This window comes from Typopeltis vanoorti, chromosome 15 (genome assembly GCF_054136105.1).
Source record: "Typopeltis vanoorti isolate ZY-2024b chromosome 15, IOZ_Tvanoo_1.0, whole genome shotgun sequence".
Lineage (NCBI taxonomy): Eukaryota > Metazoa > Arthropoda > Arachnida > Uropygi > Thelyphonidae > Typopeltis > Typopeltis vanoorti.
Window position 1 is genome coordinate 12,536,945 of NC_143563.1, and position 27,550 is coordinate 12,564,494.

General features: G+C 38.2%; 1 protein-coding gene across 1 annotated transcript in view; it reads left to right on the plus strand.

Annotated features, from left to right (window-relative positions):
• The first annotated feature begins 730 nt into the window (after positions 1 to 730).
• The window catches only part of LOC150098392 (cAMP and cAMP-inhibited cGMP 3',5'-cyclic phosphodiesterase 10A-like), a 534,534-nt gene continuing 507,714 nt past the window's right edge, over positions 731 to 27,550 (plus strand). The window contains exon 1 of the mRNA XM_090405194.1: positions 731 to 893. Coding sequence (XP_090261320.1) covers positions 731 to 893 — 163 coding nt within the window. The remainder of the gene's footprint in view (positions 894 to 27,550) is intronic.

Below are 27,550 nucleotides of genomic sequence, written 5' to 3' on the forward strand. Positions count from 1 at the left end.
CATTTGTAGTATCAGTTGTAGTATCTACCTTAGGACATATTCTCTGTGTCCTAAGGTAGATATAAGTTGAATAATAAGATATAAGATAGACTTAAGTTGAAGTCTAGTCACCATTGGAGGAACTTTTTCTAATCCTATCTTCAATTGGTTCCCAAGTTAGTGGATCTCCCTGGCATGAGCAAGCGGGTGGGTTTTTGTCCTGTAAACTCAATATATAAACTTTCATTTTGGTAATGTTTTAATCTACTTGCTATTACAAAAGATCTCCTTCTACTTCCTAGCATTATATCCGCTAGTATTTTGACAGACAATCACAAACATCCATTCCTGCAGCGGGATTCGAACCGACAATCTTTTGACTGGAGAGCTGATATGCACAAACTACTCAGCCAACCTGGCCAGCACCAGGGACCTTTAGATTTTCAGGTGTCCTTTAAGTCATCGGCCATCTGGGCTAAGTGTAAGGGCCATCCTGAAACAGATTCCTTGTCAGCCCTGGCCACATGCCCATACCATCACAGGTATGCTTCACTCATCTTCTCTGGGATTGTGGGCAATACTAAGAGTTTTCCAGATGTCATAATTTGTAATATGGTCTAGTTGTGTGTATACCAGTGTCCATTAGAGCATCTGCATCTCCATGACATGTAGTGCTTGTTCATGCTGTTTTGTTACAGGCCAGCATTGTGCTCCATAAAGTATAACTAGTTGGGTGACCGTGTGATCGATCATGGATTTGAAACGTTGGGATGTTTTCTTGTCTCACAGGACTCCAGTGAGACAAGAAATGGTACCATTTCAGCCAGGCAGCATTAATGCATGTTCTGGCATGTGGGAGGATACTACTATTAGACATCGTATGAGATCCAAGGTACTGAAAGTTAGAGGTTGTAGTAAGTTCAGTATCATTAACTAGAATTGTGGCATCTGTTTGGGTGTCACATTCTAAATATTCAGTTTTTGTTAGGTTAAGTTGCAAACCAAAGTCGTCAAGTCATGTTTTCCAATGGTTGAGCAATAATTCAAGTTCTGCTCTGGTCTTATGGGCCAGCAGGGCATTGTTGGCATACAGTAGGGTCCAAGGGTGAGGTTGTTGCAGGTCTGCAGTCACTATGTTCATGCACAGGATAAACAGAAATGGTAGGCAGATCCTTGATGGATGGCTACCTGAATGTTAAAATGGGTCGGTGACACCAGCATCACAGCAGATGGAGTTAGTGGTGTTAGTGTAGAGGAACTGCTGTTAGAAAAGATCAGATTCTCAAAATAATCCTGAATTTAGCTTACTGCTCATGCGATACATAATTTATGCAATCACACATCAGTTCTGGTTCACTTTTTTATTTGTTTGTTATTATTAAGGGAGAATGAACTGTTAGAAACAAAACTTTCTAGATCCATTGCATAACTTTATATGGCCTTCATTCCATTTTCAGTAACATCTATTTCTAATTTCAGTCTTCCAAACAGGACGTACTTTTCTTTCCTACCTCTGTAGGCCTCCATATTTTGACTTTGCAACAAAGTCAAAATATGGAGCTTGTCTTCGTTACAAACTGAAGGTTAGTTTGCCAGCCTCATACAGAGATGGAGAATTTTCTTCCTTGAAACTTGGGTTTTTCATACTGCAAAATAGGTAATCCAACTAGAAAGATATGTGTAATTTACAGACATTATAGACTGGCTTCATTATCCTTATATTCTTTATCCTAACAAACAAATCCTCTTTGGGTAAAGGATTAAAAAATATAGTTTCTTATCTATTGTAATTTTAACAGAAACATATTGTGTAACTTCTTCAATCACTACTCATCTGATGTTTTGCATCTGTACAATTAAAAAAAAAAAAATCTTTTCATCTTAAATGTTGTATTTGCATATATGTTTGTTCTGATACTAATGTTAGACTGTCTTACCTAAACTCTCTTCATCCTTGAATTATTATTATCTGACACCTCCAAAGAGCCCAAGGACTCACACTGAGAGGCTCTCTCCGACAGAGCCTCCATAGTTCAGTTGGTATATACAAACCTTTTGGTCGGAAAGACCTGGGTTTGAATGTTGTCAATGATGTGAGGTACCTTTATTAGGTCTTTTCAATTAAATGGAGGTAGAAGGTTTTTTTCCCCTTATGGAAATTCTGGTTTTCGTTGCTCAGGACAGGCAAACTGGTCTCACAGATCTACAGCAAAATAAAATACTTGCGCTTTGGGGATGTAGCAGAGGAGTGATGTGCTTTCTACATTACTTCATCATAATCTCTAATCAGAGGACTTTACAAAGGGGCATTACCTTTTGTAAAGAACAAGTAGGTCAAAGATTAACATGTTTGTTAGCTTTATTATATTAGGAAATTAAACGAAATTTTATATCATACATACAGATTGTTTCCATGTCAAAAAAGTAACCAAAAGTATTCATAGTTGTATAGTAAAGTGTGTGATTTGTAACAGTAATCGGTTGATGCCTATGCAGCAGTTATTAAAGCATTGTAAACAGGCTCCAAGTAATGGAGTTAGTGGAAGAATCAAACTTCCAAGTAATGCAGGTTTGATTTCTGGTCGAAGAGGATTATGGATAAAAAATATGATGTTCCTTCAGAGGGGAAAATATTTGTCTTCGTGGGTCATGCCCATCATAAGATTTTTTTTTTTTTGTTCTGGAAATAGAAAGGTAGAGGTAAAATTTCCAAGGGTAAGAGTCTGCTTCTCCATTACTAAACTCAGCAGCAGATATAGGTAGAGACATACTTATATACTGACACAAACGTCGAACACACGGTGATACTTATCTTTACATTTACATAAAATACATAAATACAAGTAATTCAGGTGCAAACTTGACTTACTTGTCAAGTTTGCACCTTGACAAGTAAGTCAACTTGTGAAATAGTGCTTGCTTGATTAAAACCAAGTTTATATAAAATTACTTGGTATCTTTAATACATAATATACCCAAGTTAAAAAACTTTCTACATTTATCTCTCATCCTGAGATATTATTTAATAAGGTCAAAGCACCTTGTGGCAACTTGTTTAGGTAAAATTCATAAGCTCTGTATTACTTCAACCTTGGCATTTTTAGGTCTGGCTCCCACTGATGAGACCTCAATAAAGGTCGAAACCAGTCTGGGTAGTGACCCTTGCCTTTAATGCATACATCATACATCTCTACAAGGGAATGTGCTTTGCATTAGGGGAAAATTCTAAGGAAAGTGATCAGATCTTATTCCACCTTTACCACGAGTTGCCTCAGACTTGCACTATGCAGGCGCAAACTTGACTTACTTGTCTGTTTGCTTACTTTGGAAATAGGATTAAAACCAAGTTTATATAAAATTACTTGGTATCTTTAATATATATATATACGTAGGCTGTTCAATAAGTAATAAGACTATATTTATACAGAAAACAGATTACCTTTAATCATCATCATTTACATGGTCTTTTTCAAAGTAACTACTTTGAGACACGATGCATTTGTCCCAACTTTGCATCCACTTCTTAAACACATGTGAGAGTCCGTTTTTTGAGAGTTCTTTCAAAGCTGCCTCCACAGGTTTTACACATGCTTTGTTGCTTTTGAAATGGTGGCCTCTTAGTGGTTTCTTGAGCTGAGGAAACAGCCAGAAATTGCACGGTGTGAGATCAGGACTGTATGGAGGGTGTGGTAGGATATCTGTGTTGTTCTTCTGCAAAACGTCCACTACACAACTAGCAATATGTGGCCTTGCATTATCGTGGTGCAATAAGAAGCTATTCTTCAGCAATGGATGCTTCCTTTTGACGTGCTTGATGATAATCACTGCTATGTTGATCATTGTCTCTGTGATGGACGTTGAAGGTCTTCCCTCACGTTCAAGATCTTCCACATTTTCCTTCCTTCCTTAAAAGTTTTATGCCAATGAAAAACACTTGCCCTCGACATTGCTTCATCGTGGAAAGCTTCGCGTATCATGTTAAAAGTGTCCGATGCTGATTTTTGCAAACGCGCACAAAATTTAATCACATAATGCTGTTCCAAGGATGCTTCATTTTGAAGACTGGTCGCACCTCGTAGGCACGCCGATGAGCACTTGCGTTTAGTCATGTGATACTCTGGCACATCAGCCCATATACGCCATCTATCAACCTCTTTTGTTAATACATACATCAACATTTTTTTATTCCACAGAAATTAACATTGTGATGAGTGGTTTCGCCACAGTAAAATTAGTCTTATTACTTACTGAACAGCCCTCATATATATATATATATATATATATATATATATATATATATATATATATATATATATATATATATATATATATATATTGTCTGGACACTTTAGCAATTTACAATTGATACCAGCAGGTAAACTCTAATATTGGGTATGTCCGCCTTTGCTTTGATCACCTTCCTCACCCTTTGAGGTAGGCTTTCCACCAACGTACAGTAGACATCGGGTGGAATTTCTCTCCATTCCTCCTTCAAAGCAGCACTGAGTTTAACAACAGATCGAGGACTTGCTGCTCTGGACCTCAATTCCTGCTCCAATTCATTCCACAGGTGTTTGATGGGGTTGAAGTCAAGACTCTGCATGCCAGAGCAGTCATGTAACACCCATCTCTTCATGCCATTCCATAACAGCTTCAGCTTTGTGGCATGGGACATTGTCGTCTTGATAGTAACATGGATCTGTTCCATAAAAACTCCAATGTAGGTAGCACCTGATTATCTAGAATATCATGGTACTCAGCTGCCTTCATTGAACCATGCAACACAACTGGTGATCCCACTCCAAACTAGCTTATTGCACTCCACACCATTACTCCTCCATCACTAAACTTTACTGTGGGTACAAGACACTGTCTTGTACCCACAGTAAAGCCAGGCTGTTCACCAGGCTGCCTCCACACTCTGCCATCAGACTGGAAACAGGTGAACCTCGATTCACTGCTCCAGAATACTGTTTTCCACTTGTCAATTGTCCAGTTCACACACTCTTTGCACCAGGCCAGACGAGCCGCCTTGTTCATTGTTGTGATGTTTGGCTTGTGTGCTTCTGCTCTTCTGTGGAAACCCATTAAATGGAGTTCGTTTCGTACAGTATTAGTGCTCACCATGGTGTTACTGATGCTCTGGAATCATGGATGGTCCGTGCAATTGTAGCCAGTTTTTGCATGCCATCTGTTTTAACATCCTCCTGTCCCTGTCATTTGTTTTCATTCACATTGCCAACCATTGATTATGGATGATCCATTTGAGTGGCAATGGCATATGGAGATGCCACCACTAGTGTTACAGTGCACGAGACACCTCTCTCGAAGTCGCTGAGTTCAGGTTGTGTTGCCATACCACCTGTATTCAACTGCTATGATTGCTATGATGAAATACTGCTTCCTACTGTCTATACACTGATTTTTATGTTATTAACAAACCTGGAATGTTCCATATATATATATATATATGGAACATTCCATATATATATATATATATATATATATATACTGTCTATACACTGATTTTTATGTTATTAACAAACCTGGAATGTTCCATATATATATGGAACATCTCAATAGCCGACATCAAAGTATTAAGTTTACTGCTGAGCTTGAAACGGATAATTCCTTGCCTTTTCTTGATGTCAAACTGACTCGCTCTTCTGCTGGTAAACTAAAAATATCGATATATAGAAAACCCACATATACCAACAGATATCTGCACAGTCAATCTCATCATTTCCCTCCTCATAAGCTTGGAATAACTTCCACCTTGGGACATAGAGCCCGTTCTCTTCTTGATGATCCAAATGAACTGCTTACAGAAATAAACCATCTGAAAACTTCTTTCGAAGTTAATGGATATTCCAAGAAAATCATTAACAAATTCCTTCTTAATCCTCCCAGACATCACTCAGAAGAAACAAATAGATTCAAAAGCAATATATCTATTCCTTACATAAGTACTGTTTCACATAAATTAGCAAAAGTTCTAAAAAAATACAATATCAGAACCTTGTTCACTCCACTTCCAAAGATCCGTTCCTTAATTAGCCACCCAAAACCTTGTCATCATCAACTCAGATACCCTGGCGTATATAAAATATTATGTGACTGCGATATTCCTTATTTCGGGCAGACAGACAAATCTGTCGAAATGCGTATGGAAGAACACATGAGAGACATTACTTACAAGAGACAGCGAGCAAGTGCATTATCAAGTCATATCCTCTTCTCAGCTAATCCTAATGATAATAACCAAAGTCACAAAGTATGCTGGGAAAAATCTACAAACATCTTCCGTTGCAGTGACGAAATAGAGAGAAAAATTGTGGAATCTATAGAAATCATCTCCAATCCTGTTCATCTAAATAACAACTTGAGCTACAACCTCCCACATAGTCATTCAGCTGTAATCATGTACTGGTGTTCACGTGATGCAGCAAGCACGCACTCTCCCAACAATGCAACAAATGAAAGAACAGCTTCAAATACAACTACAACGTTTTAATGCTAATTATGTATAAAGACTGTCTATGATGTTCATAGTCTTTTAACCCTCAATGTTTAGTGTTTTTTCTTTTATAATGTCACCTGAAGAAGGCTGTTACAGGCCGAAACTAGTAGTGTGTTTATATTAAAACCTTTTTAATTAAATCTCGGTTCTAGTCATTCAATATTTTTCATAAAACTATGTATGTTAACCGAGTCAATGATCATTCTGTCATATATATATATATATATATATCATTACAAGTTATTACAATCATTACAAGTTCCATACATTGGCACTCAAAACTCCCTTATTGCATTCTGAACCTGGACTTTGTCAGTACCAAAAAAATCCACCACCACTGCGACACTACTTGGTGAAGGCCAAGTCCAAACCAGTTATTGGCCAACAGAAATTAGCTCACCTCTTTGGATAAATTCCCTCTATAGGCATAAGAAACTGCAGGGATTAGATATGGATGTTATAGTACATGGAAATGCTCTATAACATACATATCTAAAGGGAAATGCTAAAGGGGTATTTGAAGAAAGTACCAACAGTTTGGAGGATAAATCAAGGATAAATGGCTATAAGTTTATAATAATAATAAGAAGAAGTAAAGTAAGAGGAATTAACAAAGTTTTCATGCTTGGAAATTTCATAAGGATGTCATGAGTACAGGAATGATTCTTTTTCAGTGAATTTATGAACTCCATAGATATGCTTATAATAATAATAAGAAGAAGAAGAGTGAGAGCAATGAACAAAAACAGTTTTCATGCTTTGAAATTTCATAAGGGTGTCATGAGTATAGGAATGGTTCTTTTTCATAGAATGTGGACATAACTGGAATGTGTTGCCAGAGAGTGTTGCGAGTGCTAGTACAGTGGCATCACCTGTCATAATGAGTCGAACACTCATCACGACTTCAAAAGGATGTGTTGTAACACTAATACATACTAATAATTACTCTTCTTCTGAACCATCTCCAGCTATACTGATATATTTTATTCAGTTGAGAAGAACAACACATTTCCTTTGATGTTGAAAGACCAGGATGTGAATCCTGTCTGAGATGTGTGGAAAATTTTCTAGACCTTTTCAGCTGAAGGTGAATTAATTATCAGTAGAAGTGACAAAATGGACATAATACACTTGCATCATGACCTGAAATGCCTTGGTATTGCTCAAACCATCTCAGCCAGCCTGGTTGGCCGAGTAGTTAGCTTATCCGCTCTCCAGCCAAAAGGCTCCAGGTTCGAATCCGGCCATAGGCATGGATGTTTGCGATTGTCTTTGAAAATACTAGTGGTGGTGGTGGTGGTAGGTGGTAGATGGCATTGGTGTAGTTGTGGTTGGTTGTAGTTGGTGAAGAGTTGTAGAGTAGGTGCCCTCCCTTGATGAGTCTTTAGACTCCCGGGAGGTGTTAGGTAATAATAATAATAATAATATAATGAGAACTCCAACTTTATACTTGTAGGTTTATACTTATAACATCTACCACTCCTGTTTGCACTTTTAACTTGTGCCAGTGCTTTTAAGCCACCTTTTACATGAATAAAAAATAGAGAGTAGTACTGGAATTTGAATACATTTCAGCTGTGCAGTTTATAACACAGGACTGTAAGCACCTCATGTGATTTGAATAAACTTGTTAAATATCATTTCATAATATGTATGTATCTTATTTCTTATTCTTAAACTGAGTTGTTTTGTTAGATATGAGAGCATTTCTTGAAGACAATCCTGAGATCGTCAAATGCTATATAAGGGAAAGAATAAATTTAAATGAGTCTTTTGATTTTGATTTATTAAAAACATTTCTGACTGATGATGTGAATGGTAAGTAGCAAAATTTTAAATCACTACTTTTTTGAAATCAATTTAAACCAGATGTATTATTAAGCCAAAAATTTGTTTATCAAAATATATTGCAAAAGTAATAAAAACAGCCCAAAGTAATGTTACTATACTAAGAAGAACATTGAGAAGTACATTATAGTACATTACAGATAAAATGAAAGAGCGTGTATTGTATGGAGATTCCCTAGTAAGAGGTGTGTTAGTTGAGAGTTTAACAAAATCGTACCAACCCGGTGCGACCGTAAAGAATGTAAGCGAGTCGATTAGGATGCAAAAACAGCGGGTGAAGGAATTGATAGTGGTGGTGGGTACAAATGATCTGAAAGGAAATAAAAAGGCTATGAGTGAGAATGTGAAGGAATTGCTTATGGCGGCAAAAGAAAAGAGTGAGAGAGTTTGGATGGTGAGTCTGTTGCCACGGCATGACAGTGAAGAGTATAGAAGGAGGGCCATAATTGCTAATGACTTTATGCATGAATTATGTTTGATGAGTAGTGTGGAATTTGTGGGATGTGTGGAATGAGTTTGATGGGCGAAAGGATTTATACAAAATGGATGGATTACATTTGAATGGATTTGATGTGTGGAGACTTGAAAAGGTGTTGTCGAATGTGATGGAAGTGAAGTTACAGAACCAGGGAAACTAGAGTTGTTGGAGGGGGGGGGGAGTAGATTTGCAGATTTTAGGGAGACAGTTGAGTGTGTGAATGTGTGTAATATGCCCAAGCGAGTGGGAATGACCACGAATCAGAATGGGATAGAGTATAAGGCATCAAAATAGGGATGGGACAAATCGGCTTCTTCAATTCATGTATACAAATGCCAGAAGTATTAGGAACAAGAGGGAAGAATTTTTGGCCTTGGTTGGCACTTCCAGATCACAAGTTATTGGCATTAGTGAAACATGGCTGACAGAACATGATACAGCTAGTGGGATTGAATGTGAGGGGTATGGTGTGTTCAGGAGTGACAGGGAAAATAAATGGGGGGTTAAGTGTTATTGATGATAGCTGATGAGCTACAGCCAAGAAGAATAGAAGTGGAACTGCAGGATAGAGAAAACAGCACATTTGAGGCTATTTGGTGTGAGATTGAAATTAGCAGAACTAAATATACAGTTGGGCGCTGCTATAGACCAGGTGATGGAATAGAAGAAATGAGTGGAAGGAGGGTAATTATTATGGGAGATTTCAACTATGGTAACATTGATTGGAAGGAGGAGAGGGCACATGGGAGGAAGGAATTGGATTTTATGCGGTTATTAAGGGATAACTATCTGCGACAGCATGTAATGGAAAATACTAGGGGTCAGAGAGTGCTTGACCTGGTAATTGCATCTGAGAATTTGACTGTAACAAATATGACCACGTTGCCACCAATAGGTGAGGGTGATCATAGGGTCTTGACTTGGGAGGTGGCTAAAAGTGTAGATTTTACAACTAAGACGGGTATATGTGAAATTATCGGGCTGGTAAGTATGACAAGCTTAGGAGATTGATTGGTTCAGTGCCATGGCATGTACAACTGCAAGGGCTAGAAATTGATAGTGCATGGAAGGTGGTAAAGAAATGTTTGCATGAAGCAATGGCTGACTGTATACCTAGAGTCCGAATAATAAATCAAGTAGGGGTTAAATGGATGAATAACACCATTAAGCTTGAGCTGCAAAAAAAGAATCAACTATGGAGGGAATTTAGGGAGAAAGGTGACCTGCAGGCACATGAACAATATAAAGCGCAAGCCAGAAGGGTAACGAGTGTGGTAAGAAAAGCAAAAAAGGATTATGAAAGAACATTGGCCATGCAGGCTAAGGAGAATCCTAAACAGTTTTTTCGATATGTTGCAAGTAAAAGAAAAAATGTATATGGTAGAATGATTTTAAAGAATGCCGTTGGTAGGGAGATAACCAACTCAGCTGATATAGTTGAATTACTGAGTGAGCATTTTGCAAGCATATATCTTCCAGGTGGTGACATTGCAGAAATGAACGAACCAATAGATTATACGGGAATCGTGGTGAATGAAGTGGAGGTGAGTAATCAATTGCATAACCTCAATGTCAATACATCTGTGGGATTGCATGGTATACCAGCTCATGTTGTACGTGAAGCGGCTAAAGAATTGTCAGTACCCTTGACCATTTTGTTTAATTTGAGTCTCCAGTCTGGGTTAGTCCCGAGGGGGTGGAAAGAGGAGGAAAATAGTTCCACTGCATAAAGGTGGTTCCAAGACTGATGTTGTAAATTACCGACCAATTAGCATATCAGGCATCGTTGTCATGGTCTTGGAGAAATTAGTCAAGAGAAGAATACAGGACTGGATCGATGAAAATGGGATACTGTATGGGGGACAACTTGGTTTTGCGAAGGGTAGATCAGATCATGCCAGTAACTTGCTCACCTTTTATAACACAGTGACAGCTGAACTGGATAAGGGTAATGGGTTTACAGTGATTCTACTGGACCTTGCCAAGACCTTTGACAGGATGCCACATGTTACTCTAATCAGTAAACTGGAGCAGATGGGGATGGATATAGGGTTGGTGAGATGGATAGGAGGGAGGTTGATGGAGAGATACCAGAGAGTGGTTTATTCAGGAGTGGAGTCCAAAAGACGGCTTGTGACTAGTGGTGTGCTGCAGGGTTCTGTTCTTGGACCACTACTTTTCAATTTGTTCATTAACGATATAGGAAAGGATCTGAGAGGAAGTGTTCACTTGTTTGCTGATGATGCAAAGGTGGGTAGAGCAATTGTGAGTGCACAGGATGTCAAAATTTTGCAGGATGATTTGGATAGTTTGGAGGACTGGACTAGGGAAAATGGATGTCAATTTAATGTGGCAAAGTGTAAGGTTATGTATTTTGGAGTGAAAAGATTAGCAGCAGTATATCACATTGGTGGAACCGTACTCCAGGAGCTTGATGAGGCCAGGGATTTGGGAGTGTTAGTGGATAGGGAGTTGAAGTTTAGGGGGCACATTGCAAAAGTGGCCAAAGCAGCTCATCAAATCACTTGGTTGCTGAAAAATACTTTAACAAGCAGAGACAAACAAGTTGTTGTTCCTCTATATGGAGCCATATCAAGCACAGTAGTCTAGATGGGGCCTATAAACACCCCAATTAGACTACTGTGCTGAGATATGGGCACCAGGGTTTCTTCTTGATGGGGAGAAGGGGGAGAGGATCCAGAGGTGAGTGACCAAGATAATAGCAGGTCTGTGGAATGAACCTTATGAGAACAGGTTGAAGATTTGTAGGTTACAAAAATTGGTTGATAGGCAGAAAAGGAGTGATATGATTGAGACATTCAAATTACTGAAGGGTTTCTATAGGATTAATCCAGAAGATATTTTTGAGAATAGGATTGGTGGTGGAAGGACTAGGGGCCATACATGGAAGCTGGACAAGAGTGTGGTTAGCAGGGGTGTTAGAACTAGGTTTTTTACTTGCGAGTGGTGAATGAGTCGAATAAGTTGCCAGAATCTGTTGTTGGTGAATGACTGTGAATGAGTTCAAGGCGAGGTATGATAGATACTGTGTGAATGTCGAATAGTTGCTCTTGACATGATGTTAGGGCCTCCCTCGATGAGTCTGTCGACTGCTTGGAGTTGCCCGCTATAATAATAATAATAATAATAATAATAATAATAAGTAGAGATAATGATGTGGTCATTCCACTGTACAAGGCTTTGATTAGATCACATCTCGACTACTGCATACTTATTTGATCACCTGCATTCTAGATAAGAAGCAAGCTTTAGTAAAATGTTAGGTCAACAAATGCAGTATTGGATTTGTGGAATACTGACTATGAAGACAGATTGAGTGAATGTAATGGAGAATAGGTGAAGGAGGAATGATATTATTATTATTATTATTAACATCTGACCCCCTTCGAGTCAGAGACTCATCTTAGGAGGCACACACACAATCTTCATTTACAAAGCTCATCCAACTGTGTTTATACTGATTCAACATGTCTACATTCACAACACACTCAGGCATTGCATTCCGCTCACCAACCACTCTCCATGTAATGAACCTTCTCCTCACTCATCTGCTCATTACAGTTTTCAGTGATGACCTCTTGTTCTGTCCCCTTCTCTATTTCTATGAAAAATCTCTTCCATGTCAACCTGATAACAACTCCTGACTATCTTATATGTCTCAGTCATATCCCCGCCCCCTCCACCTTCTATTCACGAGACTTTGTAGTTTACATTCTCTCAATCTCTTCTCATACTTTACATTCCTAAGACCACTGACTGACAACCTTTGTGAATCTTCTCTGAACCCTTTCTAACATATCCTCATCATCATGAAAACCCAGTCATCAAATCTGTGCACAATAATCCATATGAGGCCTGATCTTATATAATGGCATCATAACCTCTTTATTTCTGCATGTCAGGATACCCTGCATCATTGTCATTATCTGATGAAACATCTTCACACTTGTGCAATGTGGCCTCTGAATTTCATGTCTTTGTCCACCACCACTCCCAGATCGATCATTTCCTCTACCTCCTTTATAGTTTTCTCACTAATTGTATACTTTGTATCTTATTATTGCTTACCAAATTTCAAAACCTTACAGTTTGCAACATTGAACTGATAATTCTACTTAATCGCCCATTCAGGCAATCTATTCAGGTCTTCTTGTAAGGCCATAACTCGACTCTGCAAACAGCTGCATGTCACTAGTTGAACCCACACCAATAGCATTAGAAGAAACCCTGACATCCATATCTGGGCACCAGGGTTTCTTCTTGATAGGGAGGAGAGGATCCATAGACGAGTGACCAAGATGATAGCAGGTCTATGGAATGAACCTTATGAGAACAGGTTAAAGTCTCGGGTCTCGGTTAGTCCCGAGGGGGTGGAAAGAGGCGAAAATAGTTCCACTGCATAAAGGTGGTTCCAAGACTGATGTTGTAAATTACCGACCGATTAGCATATCAGGCATCGTTGTCAAGGTCTTGGAGAAATTAGTCAAGAGAAGAATACAGGACTGGATCGATGAAAATGGGATACTGTATGGGGGGACAACATGGTTTTGTGAAAGGTAGATCAGATCATGCCAGTAACTTGATCACGTTTTATAACACAGCGACAGCTGAACTGGATAAGGGTAATGGGTTTACAGTGATTCTACTGGACCTTGCTAAGACCTTTGACAGGATACCACATGGAATTCTAATCAGTAAACTGCAGCATATGGGGATGGATATAGGGTTGGTGAGATGGATAGGAGGGTGGGTGATGGAGAGATATCTGAGAATAGTTTATTCAGGAGTAGGGTCCAAAAGACGGCCTGTGACTAGTGGTGTGCCGAAGGGTGCTGTTCTTAGACCACTAATTTTCAATTTCTTCATTAAAGATATAGGAAAGGATCTGAGAGGAAGTGTTCACTTGTTTGTTGATGATGCAAAGTTGGGTAGAACAATAGTGAGTGCACAGGATGTCAAAATTTTACAAGATGATTTGGATAGTTTGGAGGACTGGGCTAAGGAAAATGGATGTCAATTTAATGTGGCAAAGTGTAAGGTTATGCATTTTGGGGTGAAAAAATTAGCAGCAGTATATCACATTGGTGGAACCATACTCCAGGAGATTGATGAGGCCAGGGAGTTGGGAATGTTGGTGGATAGGGAGTTGAAGTTTAGGGGGCACATCGCAAAAGTGGCTAAATCAGCTCATCAAATCACTTGGTTGCTGAAAAAATACTTTAACAAGACAAGACAAACAAGTTATTGTTCCTCTGTATCGAGCCTTGATAAGACCCCATCTAGACTACTGCACCCAGATATAGGTTTCTTCTTGATGGGGAGGAGGTGGAGAGGATCCAGAGACGAGTGACCATGATGATAGCAGGTCTATGGAATGAACCTTATGAGAATAGGTTGAAGATTTGTGAGTTGCAGAAATTGGTTGATAGGCGGAAAAGGGATGATATGATTGAGACATTCAAATTATTGAAGAGTTTTTGAAAGTTTATTTTTCACTGTTAGACTATAATAAATTTAATCCTTGATCCAAGTGTGAGCAAACAAAGTTTGCACTTGAAAGTAAGGTACTTTCAGAAAGAATACTGAAAGAATATACTTTCAGGTGCAAACTTTGTTTGCTCACACTTGGATAAAGGATTAAACTAAATTTATTATACTGAAGGGTTTCTATAAGATTAATTCAGAAGATATTTTTGAGAATAGGACTGGTGGTGGGAGGACTAAGGGCCATACGTGGAAGCTGGGCAAGAATGTGGTTAGCAAAGGTGTTAGAGCTAGGTTTCTTTACTTGGAGAGTGGTGAATGAGTGGAATAAGCTGCCAGAGTCTGTTGTGGATGCCATGACTGTGAATGAGTTCAAGGCGAGGTATGATAGATACTGTGTGAATGTCGAATAGTTTGTTCTTGACATGATGTTAGGCCCTCCCTCGATGAGTCTGTCGACTCCTTGGAGTTGCCCGTAATAGTAATAATAATAATTCTCCTGGCTTGTTCTTTATACTATTCATGTAACTGATTATTACCATTATTCATCTTGCATTGCCTCCAAATGCCTTCTTCTTCCAGATTTCATGCTTAAGCCCATCATGCATCCATTTTACACCTACCTTATCATCCTTTTGACCTTCAGAATAAATGCATTCACACATTAGTGATGTTATGTATCACTGATATGTAGTTGGTAATGAAGTGATCTGTCAACAATCAACTGAGGATTTAGTTAATTGAAACATAAATTGTTAAGAGTGACTTATGAGATTGATACCCAGGATACTTTTCAAAGGGTTGAGGAGGGAAGAGAATAGAGATAACAGGTCATTCTTAGAAATTGTATATAGACGTAGTGCATAAGGGAGTGAGGGATGACTTTTTTTGCATGGAGAGTGTTGGTGAATGGATGGGTTGTCAAATAATGTGGTAAGTGTACAAACATTGGACTAATTTAAAATGAGGTATGATAGCCATTAGCTTCGTTAGAATGCATTCTTGCCATTGCTTCCCTTTATGAGTCCTGACTCCAGAAAGTGTTTGTATAATAATAATAATAATAATAATAAAAATACATTAACATATTTAATATAATATCCATTTTGGCTTATCATTGCTATCCATTTGGATCGGATCACATTGGGAGTCTTGTATTCTTGGTGGCAACCTTTTTTTTAATTGATGTTTTTAATCAATCTGATCACTTCTGCAGAAACCTCCTCAGTGGTAGTGAAACATTTCTCATAGAATGATTCTTTCACCTTAGGAAAGAAATCAAAATCTGGATTGCAATTTCACATGCAAAATGCATAATAATGAAGTTTTATTCCTTTTTTTTCCACAGAACAAGAATACTAGAAACAGAAAACAAGCATGTGTATTTTTTACTGAGAATCTGATTCACGTATGATGTAAAGGTGAGAACTGTAACATTATCCCACTGGTCATTCATGCCTGTTGTGCAGAACGTTTGAAATTACTCTCATATTTTCCATAATGACATGAGTTTATCAAGACACTGTACCACTCTCCTCTACTAGTCACATCAGAAAATTTTGTGGCTTACTCTTTTTATGACAAAATCCACTCATCTCTCCCTCCCCCATATAATTAAGGATCATATGTACATATCAGATCATAAATTTGCAAAATGGTAAATATATGAACAGATTATATATGTAGTGTTGGTAATGAAGTGATCTGTCAATTATCAACCTAGGGTTGTTTAGTTTGTTGAAGAGGGTTACTAACCCTTGTTATTTGATATGTTAAACCTTAAATGGATTAGCATGCCAGCTGACTCCTGGAAAACCACTATGTAACTATTTGTTTCAATAGTGAAATACTGTGAGTTGGCATAATGAAAAGAATTATAAAAACAAAGGAAAACTCATATACAAAACTTTATTAACATAGAATTGTTGCCTAAGTATCATAGTCATCTTGATGACAATGCTTATGACACAATACATAGGCAAAAAAAAAGTCTATGTTAAAAAAATTTTTACGTGACTTTTCCTCTATTTTTCTAATTCTTTTCACTAGTTAACTATACATTCACTTAACTCTGTCCTGAGTTAAATGACTAACACATCAATTTCCCAACACGACTACATAATTGAGAGATTACTATATATATGGTTATTGTTTATCTGATTGTTTTTTTCTTTTTGTTATAATAAAGTCTGGAGATTACATGCTCTGAATCTATCCTCATAGCCCATGTTCCATAGCCATGATATCATCTTTGTTGTGCTCTTTTTTTTTTTTTTTATTGTTCTACAAAGTGTCATTTTGAAAATTTAGTAATTATTTCTATGCAAAATATTATTATTATTATTATTATTATTATTCCTGATACCTCCAAGGAGTCCGAAGGCTCATCGCGGGAGGACATCTTCAACTGTTTCTACATCTTACCTCTACTACGAATCAACGCCATCTACCGCCCACTTCCAACACAACTAGTAATTTTTGTCTGTAAATTGCGTGTGTTCTGAAGGGCCGATTTGTATGTATGCGGGATGAAAAACCCGAGTTTCCGGGAGAAAAAACCCTGCTACCTCCGTATGAGATCGGCTAACTCACCATCGATTGAAATCGACCAGATAAAGATTCCTCCCGTCGCGACGAGAATTGAACTTAGGCCAATTCCAATCGAAGGGCGCAACGTACCGTCGTTCTTCCAATTGCGCTACAGAGGCGCTTAAAAGCATTGCCATCCGTTACCCTCCAAGGGTATTGGATTGAATGAATCAATCACCGCTTCTCACGGTCGATTGATTCCAAATTCTACCAATCAAAAAAAAAAAAAAGTTCCGAAGAAAGCATTCACCGACAAAGCCCCTCAGCGGGCGGTGCCGGAGAACACTTTCCCCGGAGACTCAAATTGCTCCCTTATAGTCCAGATGTAGGGTGATAAGAAGTTTAATAGAATCACAACATCTTATTTCTGTGCTTTTTCTCACCTTTCCACCTATTGTTGGGGTTGCCTTGTCCACCTTTGCAGTGTAACTCCTGAACATCAATCCCTCTGTTCACAATAATTCCGTAATCTTCACCAACTTTTCACCAACATGGTCTTACCAGTAGAATTCACAGCCTTTGATCTCTGAATCCCAAAGTTTAAAATCTCATGCTTAGCCACATTAAAGCATAATAACGTGAATGAACAAATGAATGGGATAATAATTCCCTTCCATTTGTTCACCTTTCCAACTTATTCAAATCTCCTGGAAAGATACATCAAAACTGTTCCTGATGCTATCGGAAGCTTTACATCATCCATAAAGAACTGGGTATCTCCTTATTCAGTTACAACATCATTGTCACAAAGGCTGATAAGTAATGGTTCTGGTTCTTATACCTGTAGAACGACACTTGCAAGTTTCGTTGTGATGCAGCTCTTTGCTATGTTAGATAACCATTTGCCAGTCAATTAAATTAGTCTGATGACTAAACTTATTTTATGCACCTTTAATGCCAACTTGACATTGACATGGGGTAAGTTGTAAAATGTTTTTCAAAATCCAGAAAAATCATATTAGATTCACTTTGGATTGGTTGACTGATTCAATAGTTTCTCTGCTTTACAGCCTGCAGGGTGTGAATTTAAATTCCATTGTGGCATCAATATTTGTGAATGTTTTAATTATTATTATCATCATCATCAAACCTCTATGGAATCAAAAGAATCATGCAAAAGGTCCACTATCACACAATGAAATACCTATAGATCCATAAATTAAAATTTGTTTGAACACTGTCTTGTATACAGTTAATTTAGTGTTTTGACTAATTTCTCTCTTATTCTATATAAATTTATTCAGTTGACTTTCTACCATACTAGCTTTGTTAATTCTAATGTCTGTTTAAATACTTAATTTGCCATCTTCACTAAAAATTGTGCTGCACTGCTGAAATTTTTTACTTGTTCTATAGCACATATGGGCAATCCCCGGCCTTCTACTTCTTTTGATCCAGTCCTAATCTATTTCAACGAAGTTTATCTGATTCATGGTGGGAGAAAACATGGTGTGTTCTACTAACTTACATTAAGCTGATGTCATGTGACTTGCGAAAAACACACTATGTTTTCTCCAACCAAGGTCTCTTTCTCACTTTGACTAGCGGCGTTTGTGAACGTGTTACAATGTGTCAGTTCGGTACTTGCGTTGGTATTGTGCTTTGTTCAGTGCCTGCATTGATGTTGTGTTCTGTTCAGTGCCTGTGGTGTAGAAGACAGTTTTTCTGACAGTTCTGAATATCGCTTATAAATTTGGGACAATGTCAGGGGTTATTGCAAAAAAAAAGAAAAGTAGATGCAGAGAATCGTCAATCTCAAGACAACTGGATGGAGGATTATTATTTTATTCTGAATCAAGGTTTGCCTTGATTCAGAATGAAAATGAATGAATATATGTTTGCTGTGCAATGAATCTGTATCCATCAACAAAGAATACAACTTGAAGAGACACTTTACTTCGAGACATGCGGATCACCCAAAAATTGATGGACAACTACAAAAAGATGAAATACAGAAGTTGAAGAAGAACTTGGATACCCAGCAGCAAATGTTCAACAAGCAAAGAACACAGCACCAGAGCATTGTCAAAGCCAGCTTGGTGGTAAGCAAAAAAATCGCTAAGCATTCTAAGTCATTTGGTGAAGGAGAATTTATCAAAGAATGTCTGCTGGATGTTGCAAGTATAATATGTCCTGAAAAGAAAAAAGACTTTGAGAATATTCGTTTGTCGAGATGTACTGTTGTCCAACGGATAGAAATTATGGCTGATGATATCAAAAAAAGTTTAAAAGAGAAGATTGCTAGATTGGAAGCATTTTCAATTGCTTTGGATGACAGCACCGATGCCTCCGATACAGCACAGCTAGCAATATTTATTCGAGGAATTGATGCGGATTTCAATATCACAGAAGAATTATTGGTGCTTTGGCCGTTAAAAGGAACAACTACCGGTGAAGATATATTTGAAACAGTCAACACAGTCTTCGAGAGATTTGGGCTTAAATAGAGTTCACTATCTGGCATATGCACTGATGAAGCGCCTGCAATGGTTGTTACACAGAAGGAATTTATTGGAATAGTTCATGAAAGAGCAATAGAACTACAGATCCATCCAGAAAATTTAACAAATTTTCACTGCATTATCCACCAACAAAATCTGTGTGCAAAATCGATTAAATTCACAAATGTTATGGAAGTTGTAGTAGCCACTATTAACTTTATTAAGTCATGTGCACTTAATCACTGCCAATTTAAAGAGTATTTGGCAGACCTATTTTTGGATTATGAAGATGTGTCTTATTATTGTGAAGTGAGGTGGTTGAATAAAGGTAAAATGTCAAAACGATTTTATGATCTGAGACAAGCATTGCAGATTTTATGGATATAAAAAGAAACACAATTAACCAAGTAAAAGATGATGAGTGGGTATGTGATTTAGCATTCCTTGTAGATGTCACTAGATACCTAAATGAACTGAATCCTAAATTGTAAAAACAAGGACAATTGGTTCATGAACTGCAAGGATATGTCAAAGCTTTTTGTAATAAACTAAGATTGTTGGAAAGTCAGATAAGAGCTAAAAATTGTTATCATTTTCTTACTCTAGCAACTCATAAAAATATCCCTTATAATTGTTATGGAGATGAACTGAAGGCACTAATACAGCAATTTGATACAAGGTTTGCTGATTTCAAAAACAAACACTCCACATTCGCTATATTTGCTCATCCGATGGATGCTGATGTAAATAATGTGCCAGAAAACTTACAGATGGAAGTTATTGAGCTTCAGATGGATTTAGTGCTAAAATCACAATTTAACAACATTGCTTTGATGGATTTTTATAAATTTTATTTGGTGGAAGAAAAATATACAAATTTATGAGCCTTTTCAAGAAAAATCATTTGTCTTTTTGGCAGCACATATATGTGTGAACAGTTTTTTTCGAGGATGAAATACAATAAATAAAAAATTCAGACAAGAATAACGGATGAAAGCCTCGAATATTATTCTATGCGATTATCCTTAGTAGTATTAACGTCAATAGTGATAGTATCATAGTTGAAGTACAAGGCCAATCTTCACATTAAATTGTTATGTCGTTCATTATATTATAAAATTTATGTAGAGCTTTATACCAAAGCATTATATTATAAATAAATGAAATATGAAGTAGCAACTTGTTTTAATTCATTTAATATTAATTTATTTTATTTAATAATTTGGTCCGGTCATTGATTCGAAGACAGAATGATAATTTGGCCCCCCGAACTAGGAAAGGTTGCCCATGCCTGTTCTATAGGTTGTTCATTCAGAATGCAGTTGATATTTACATTTTTTTCATTGCTGATTTTCCTACCAAATTTATTATAGCAGTTATTTAGTTAGGCAGGGAATCCTGCAGATACGTACTGCATTTATTTAGAAGTATAACATCATCTTCATAATGTAAAGAGTTTAGATTAATATCTCCAATTTTGATATCATGTTTAAAGCTACTTTCCATCATAATGTGATCCATAATGTGATGCCATTTAAGAACTCTATTATAAGAAATATCATAAGGGACTTTGTGGCATGCAGTATTTGCGGCATGTATGTGTCTCGGGAATTAGATACGTGGCTTGTGAAAGAGAGCGTATGTATGCAAAATGCAGGCAGTGGGAGGAAATAAGTGCATTCGAATTATCAATATCCGACCTTGTTGCTCCAGGAATGGGGAGTGCATGTAGGAAGACAAGTAGTGTGATAGGAGAGAATGAAAAAAAAAAATATCATCATCATCAAATTCCTGCCATGTACCCTCAAGGGGTGTACAGGATATGATAGTACTACATGAAAAAAATTACATCATTATTTATTTCCTATCTACTACTTTCCTCCAAATCAGTCTGTTACTTATCAAGACTCCAACATTATCAGATCTTATATTTCTATCGTCTAAGGCACTTTGTACTGTATCAATCTATATCTTGGTCTTCCTCTGGGTCGCTTTGCTGCCAACCTGGCAGAGAACACTTGCTTTGCTAATCTTTCCTCGCCCATTCTGTTTAAGTGACCATACCACCCGAGATTAGCTCTGCTAAAAATATATATGAATGAGAAAATAATAGTTGATAGTGTGGAAGGCGTGAGTGATTGTGAAAGTTTAGGAGATGGTTTTGTTTGGGAGAGTGAATTTTGACCTGCAGAGGGAGATAGATGAGCTGAAAGAGGAGGCGGAATGTCTTGTGAATGAGAGCAGAAGTATGAAAGATAAGATTAGGAGAATGGAAGAGATAAATGCAAGCCGAATCAGAGTGGGGGAGAGAGAGAGAGAGAGAAATTTGGGAGTGTTAGAAGAAGAGAGAAAGAAAACAGAAGAGAGGGAATGAGTGAGAGGTATGTGGGTGCTAGAAGAGGAGAGAATGGAAACAGTAGAAGAGAGGGAATGAGAGAGAGGTATGGGAATGCTAGCAGACGAGAGGATGGAAACAGTAGGAGAGACGGAATGAGAGAGGGATATGGAAGTGCTAGAAGTGGAGAAAATGGAAACAGTAGGAGAGAGGGAATGAGAGAGGTGTACGGGAGTGCTAGAAGAGGGAAGAATGGAAACAGTAGGAGAGAGAGGTATGGGAATGCTAGAAGAGAGAATAGCAGTAGAAGAGAGGGAATGAGAGAGACCTATGGGACTGAAAGAAGAGGAGAGAATGGAAACAATAGGAGAGAGAGAATGGTAAGAGGTATAATGTATGGCGACTAATGATCCGTGGTGTTCAAGATAGGATGCGTGAGGAGTGTTTGCCAGGAGGAACAATAGAAAGGGTGGCTATGGAAATTAAGAAAGGTAAAAGGGTGGATGAGATGATTGTGATGGTAGGAACAAATGATTTGAGTTGTAATGTAAGCCGGGCAGTGAGAAATATGAAATTTTTGGTTGAGGCTATACGGAAGAAGACAGAGAGAGGAAAAATAGTGTGCGTGTTGCCTAGGTATGATAATGATGAACTGAGCAGAAGAGCGGTGATATTGAATATTGAATTGAATGGCATAATAGCGAGAATGTGTGACAAGAGAGGACTGGTATATGTGGATGCTTGGAGTGCGTTTGAGGAAAGAGAGGAATTTTATGCGAGAGACCGTTTACATTTGAATGAGGAAGGACGTAGGCATCAGGAGAGATTGCTGTTCTGAATGAGTCAGTGTAGCGGTGGCCCTGCTATCATCCCAGGGAGGATGATAGCAGGGGTGGCCTCTTGTGGGAATGGATACTTGGGAGAAGGGAGATGATGTCAGGTAGCACCGAGTCCAGTGGAGTCTAGAAGGGATGATGCTGGGTATAGAAACAATGGCATTTATATGCTTTATACTAATGCCAGGAGTATCCGGAATAAGGGAGAGGAATTGGTGGTGCAGATAGTATCAGCCTGGCCAAAAATTATTGGGATCACTGAGACATGGTTGACAGAAGGGGATATAATAACAGGAATAGAAGTCGCTGGGTATAGCATTTTTCATCAGGATAGGAGGGGAAAGCATGGTGGTGGGGTACTGCTTATGATAAGTGATGACCTATGTCCTCTAAGAGTGGAGGCTTTGGAAGGAAGTGAGACAAATGATTTTGAGAGCTTATGGAGTGAGGTAGAGGTGCGCAAGACAGGATATTTAGTGGGGTGTTGCTACAGACCCAGGAGCACAGAGGATGGGGACCAGGAGATGTTTAGACAGCTAAGTTTGGAAAGTGAAAGAAGAATGATTGTTATGGGAGATTTTAACTACAGTAGTGTAAATTGGAGAGAGGAAGATGCATGTAGCAATAGGGGAATGGAATTTCTAGAATTCTTGAGGGACAAATGTCTTAGGCAACATGTAACAGAGGGAACAAGAGGTTCAAGAGTTTTGGATTTGGTTATAGCATCAGAAGAGTTGATAATAACTGAGATGACATTTCTCCCACCAGTTGGAGAGAGTGACCATATGGTTTTGACTTGGAAAATGAAATTGTGTCCTTTTCCGCGAGTGAGAATGAGGACACAATTTGGAGTAAAGTGGATGACAAACAATATTAAACAGGAATTGCATGCGAAAAAGATGCTATGGAAGAGATATAAGGAGACAGGTGAAGAGAAGATGCATGAAGAATGTAAGACACAGGCCAGAAGAGTATGGAAAGCGAAACTGGAATATGAGAGGAGATTGGCCCTAAGATCCAAAGAAAATCCTAAGGAATATTTTAGCTATGTGGCCAGTAGGAGGAGAAATTACTGTGGAAGAATGATATTGTGGGATAAAAATGGGAATAGAGTGACTGATGCAGAGGGCATAGTGGAATTGTTCAATGAATACTTTATTGGAGTATTTCATCCTAGAGGAGTCAGTTTTAATGCTAGAGGGATAGGGCTGGTTTGAGGTTTAGAGGTACAGGAGGAGAGTGTGTTTCAGATACTGAGTACTCTGGATGTCAGTAAAGCTTTGGGACTGGATGATATTTCACCACGAGTTTTGAGAGAATGTGCCAGGGAACTGACAGTGCCTTTAACCTGGCTTTTCAATGAAAGTCTGGCTTCGGCAAAGGTGCCCAGGGAATGGAAAGAAGGTAAGATAGTGCCATTGCATAAGGGTGGTAACAGACTGGAAGTGTCTAATTATAGGCCAGTCTGCGTGTCATCAGTAGTTGTTAAGATCTTCAAGAAAGCAGTGAGGGACCGTATACAACATTGGGCAGATGAGGGTAATGTTATTTGTGAGAGTCAACATGGATTTGTGAAAGGGCGCTCTTGTTTTAGCAATATGCTAGCCTTTTATAATAAAGTTACAAGAACATTAGATGAGGGAAAGGCATATACTGCAATTTTCTTAGACTTAGCAAAGGCATTTGACAGGGTGCCACATGATAAGCTGATATTTAAGTTGCAGCACATGGGTCTAGATGTCAGATTGGTCAACTGGATTCAGGATTGGTTGTCTGATAGGTATCAGAGAGTTGTGTATGGTGGAGAAGTTTCAAGGAGGCAGAGAGTTACAAGTGGGGTCCCACAGGGCTCAGTACTAGGACCTATATTGTTTAACCTTTATATCAATGACATTGCCAATGGATTGCAAGGGGATATTCAGTTGTTTGCGGATGATGCGACGGTGGGAAGGATTATTAGTAATAGTGCAAATGTGTTAGCCCTGCAAGAGGATTTGAATAAGCTAGATAAATGGGCAAATGAATGGGGGTCTCAGTTTAATGCAGCAAAATGTAAGGTCTTGAGGTTTGGGAAACATCGATGGGATGCTGCATACTCTATGGGAGGAGTTATACTGGAGGAAGTAGGGGAGACAAGAGATCTGGGGTTGATGATTGATAGAAACCTGAAGTTTAGGGGACATATTGCAAAGGTGGTAAAGGTAACACAGAGGATTGCTGCAATTATGAGAAGAACACTGATCCCCAGAGATAAGAGGGTTATCATTCCGTTGTATAAGTCTCTGATCAGATCACACTTGGACTATTGTTGTCAGATTTGAAGGGGCATAAATTAACTGTGGAAAGGATACAAAAATGGATGACAAAGATGGTTTCAGGACTGTACAAGGATAGTTACGAGGATCGGCTGAGGGAATGTGGACTGCAGAGTTTGGTGGATAGAAGAAGGAGAAGTGATATGATTGAGACTTTTAAACTGTCGAGAGGTGGTTACAGGGTTGACACTGGGGAGTTCTTTCGCTTGGTTGAACAGCAGGAAGGCGTGATGACAAGAGGCCATTCCTGGAAGTTACGAAAGGAAACTGTGAGCAAGAGGGTGAGGAGTGGTTTCTTTGCGTGAAGGGTGGTTGAACCGTGGAATGCTTTGCCTGATGGAGTGGTGAGAGCAAGAATGGTCAATGAGTTTAAGGAGCGGTATGAGAGACTTTGTGTTTCTCAAGGGGGGACCTCCGCTCGATGAGTCTTGACAGACTTTATGTTCTTAGGAATGACCTTTCACGATGAGTCTTTCGACTCCATGGAGGCCTGAATAATAATAATAATAATAATAATAAATAATGATATGGATGATGAATAACAGTGGAGATAATGTTTGTCTCACACCTGATTTAACAACTTAAATACAAAACCATCTTCTTGTATCTGCTTCAATTTTAACTACTAACTTACAACTCAAATATTCAAGTATAGACTATGCATTGCTTGATATATATCTATAGCATTTTGAACATTATGATGGAAAGTGGCTTTAAACCTGATATCAAAATTGGTGTTATATTGATGTTATAATCCCACAATTTCTCAACTTGTTCTTCTTCTTCAGCTTCATTCCCGCTCAAGTAGGGTTCGTTGCAGCACATCAACCTTCTCCACTCACTTCTGTCCAAGGCCATTTTCTCCTCTAGTCCTAGGTCTTGGAGGTGCCCTCTCAAGCTGTTCAGCCATTGTTGTTTAGCCTTCCTCCTTACTTCTTTTGCCTGGTGGCTTCATCTCCAGCACTGTCCTTATCACATAGCTTTTATCTCGTCACATAACATGACCAAACCATCTTAGCCTTGATTCCATAACTTCCCAGATGCTTGGGTCCTTCATTGTTCCCCTGATCAGTGAGTTTTTTTTCTTGTTCAATCTTGTTACACCACTTGCAAGTCTCGGCATTCTCATTTCAGCAATATCCATTGTCTTCTCCAATCTCTTGGTCATCTGCCAGGTCTCACTGCTATACATCAGTACAGGTATTACTACTATTTAGTAGATCTTTCCTTTGAACTTGTTAGACACTTTTGTATCACACAAGATACCTGAAACATTTTTCCAGTTTATCCACCCTGATTGGATACTCCTATTGAGTTCTGAGTCCAGGTATCCATCACTTTGGACACATGATCCTAGGTATGTGAACTCTTTCTTTTAGGCTTACAAGGTGATCCAAATACATTTTGGAAAATTATGGAGACAGCTACCATGTTTGAGTAAAACTTTAGTTTAATATAAACTAAAATCCACTTTCGACGTTTGACCTTTATATCAAGGTTATCTTCTGGAGCATATGCACTATATACAGAAAACAAGCTACACTACAATCTACATGGTTTGTTAATGTTACTGATCAACCGTTACAACAATTATTGGCCTGACCTCTGGCGAAAAAAATAAAAAAAATAAAAATAAATAAATAAAATAAAATAGGAAATGAAAAATAAAAATATACATCAACGCTAGAGTCCTATTATTATTATTATCTACTATTTAAATTAAGGGGATATTAAATCCCACATTGTTTTTAAACCGAATAAGAAACTCAAAGATTGGAATCAGAGAGTTTCATGCCGAATATAGTAAACTATAAAAAAATCGGCGATTACTAGTGTGAGCTAATGCAAGCAGTGGGATTTAATATCCCCTTAATTTATATTGCTGAAATGAAGCCTGTTGGCTCTTTATATTTAAGCATATTATCGACTGGTTGTAAAATTACATTGGGAGCAACAACAAGTCTATGTGTGTGTATATATATATATATATATTAATACCATGATCATATATATATACATTCCAACCAAGTTAGTATGGAATGGTTTCCAATACTGGCTGAAGGTTGCCTAGAGTCCTGACGTATGCTGAATACTACGCATTAGGTTGGCTGAATGTGTGCCATCTAGATTCTTGGAATTTTCATGCCGCCATTATTATTGATATTTGGGTGGTTTATCAGAATTTTGCAGGCTTCCTTAAATTTTCTTTCATATCAAGTTTTTGTATGGTGTAAAGAGCAGGTACTTTTCTAGTCGATTTGGTGTAAGGTGTTGAGAGCGTGATCCGAGAGGCCTGCTAACCATTTTGGTGGACAGCTGTAGAGCAAGTGTCCTCCCTTGAAGAGGTTATGGACTCCGTGGAAGTGTCATGTAATAATAATAATAATAATAATAATAATAATAATAATAATCTTTTTTTTCCAAATTTTAAAACCTTACATTTTGCAAACTTGAACTGGCATCCCCACTCCCATGAACATTCACTCAATCTATTCGAGTCTTCTTGTAAGGCCACAACATCGTTTCTGCTCTTCATAGCTTGTCCCAACTTTACATCATCTGCAAACAACTGAATATCCCTATCCAAATCTTTGCCAATGTCATTAACATACAGGTTAAACAGCAATGGCCCTAAAACAGACCCCTGAGGCACACCACTATTGATAAACTTTCGTCTTCCAGGATATTGTTCCTCCATACACAA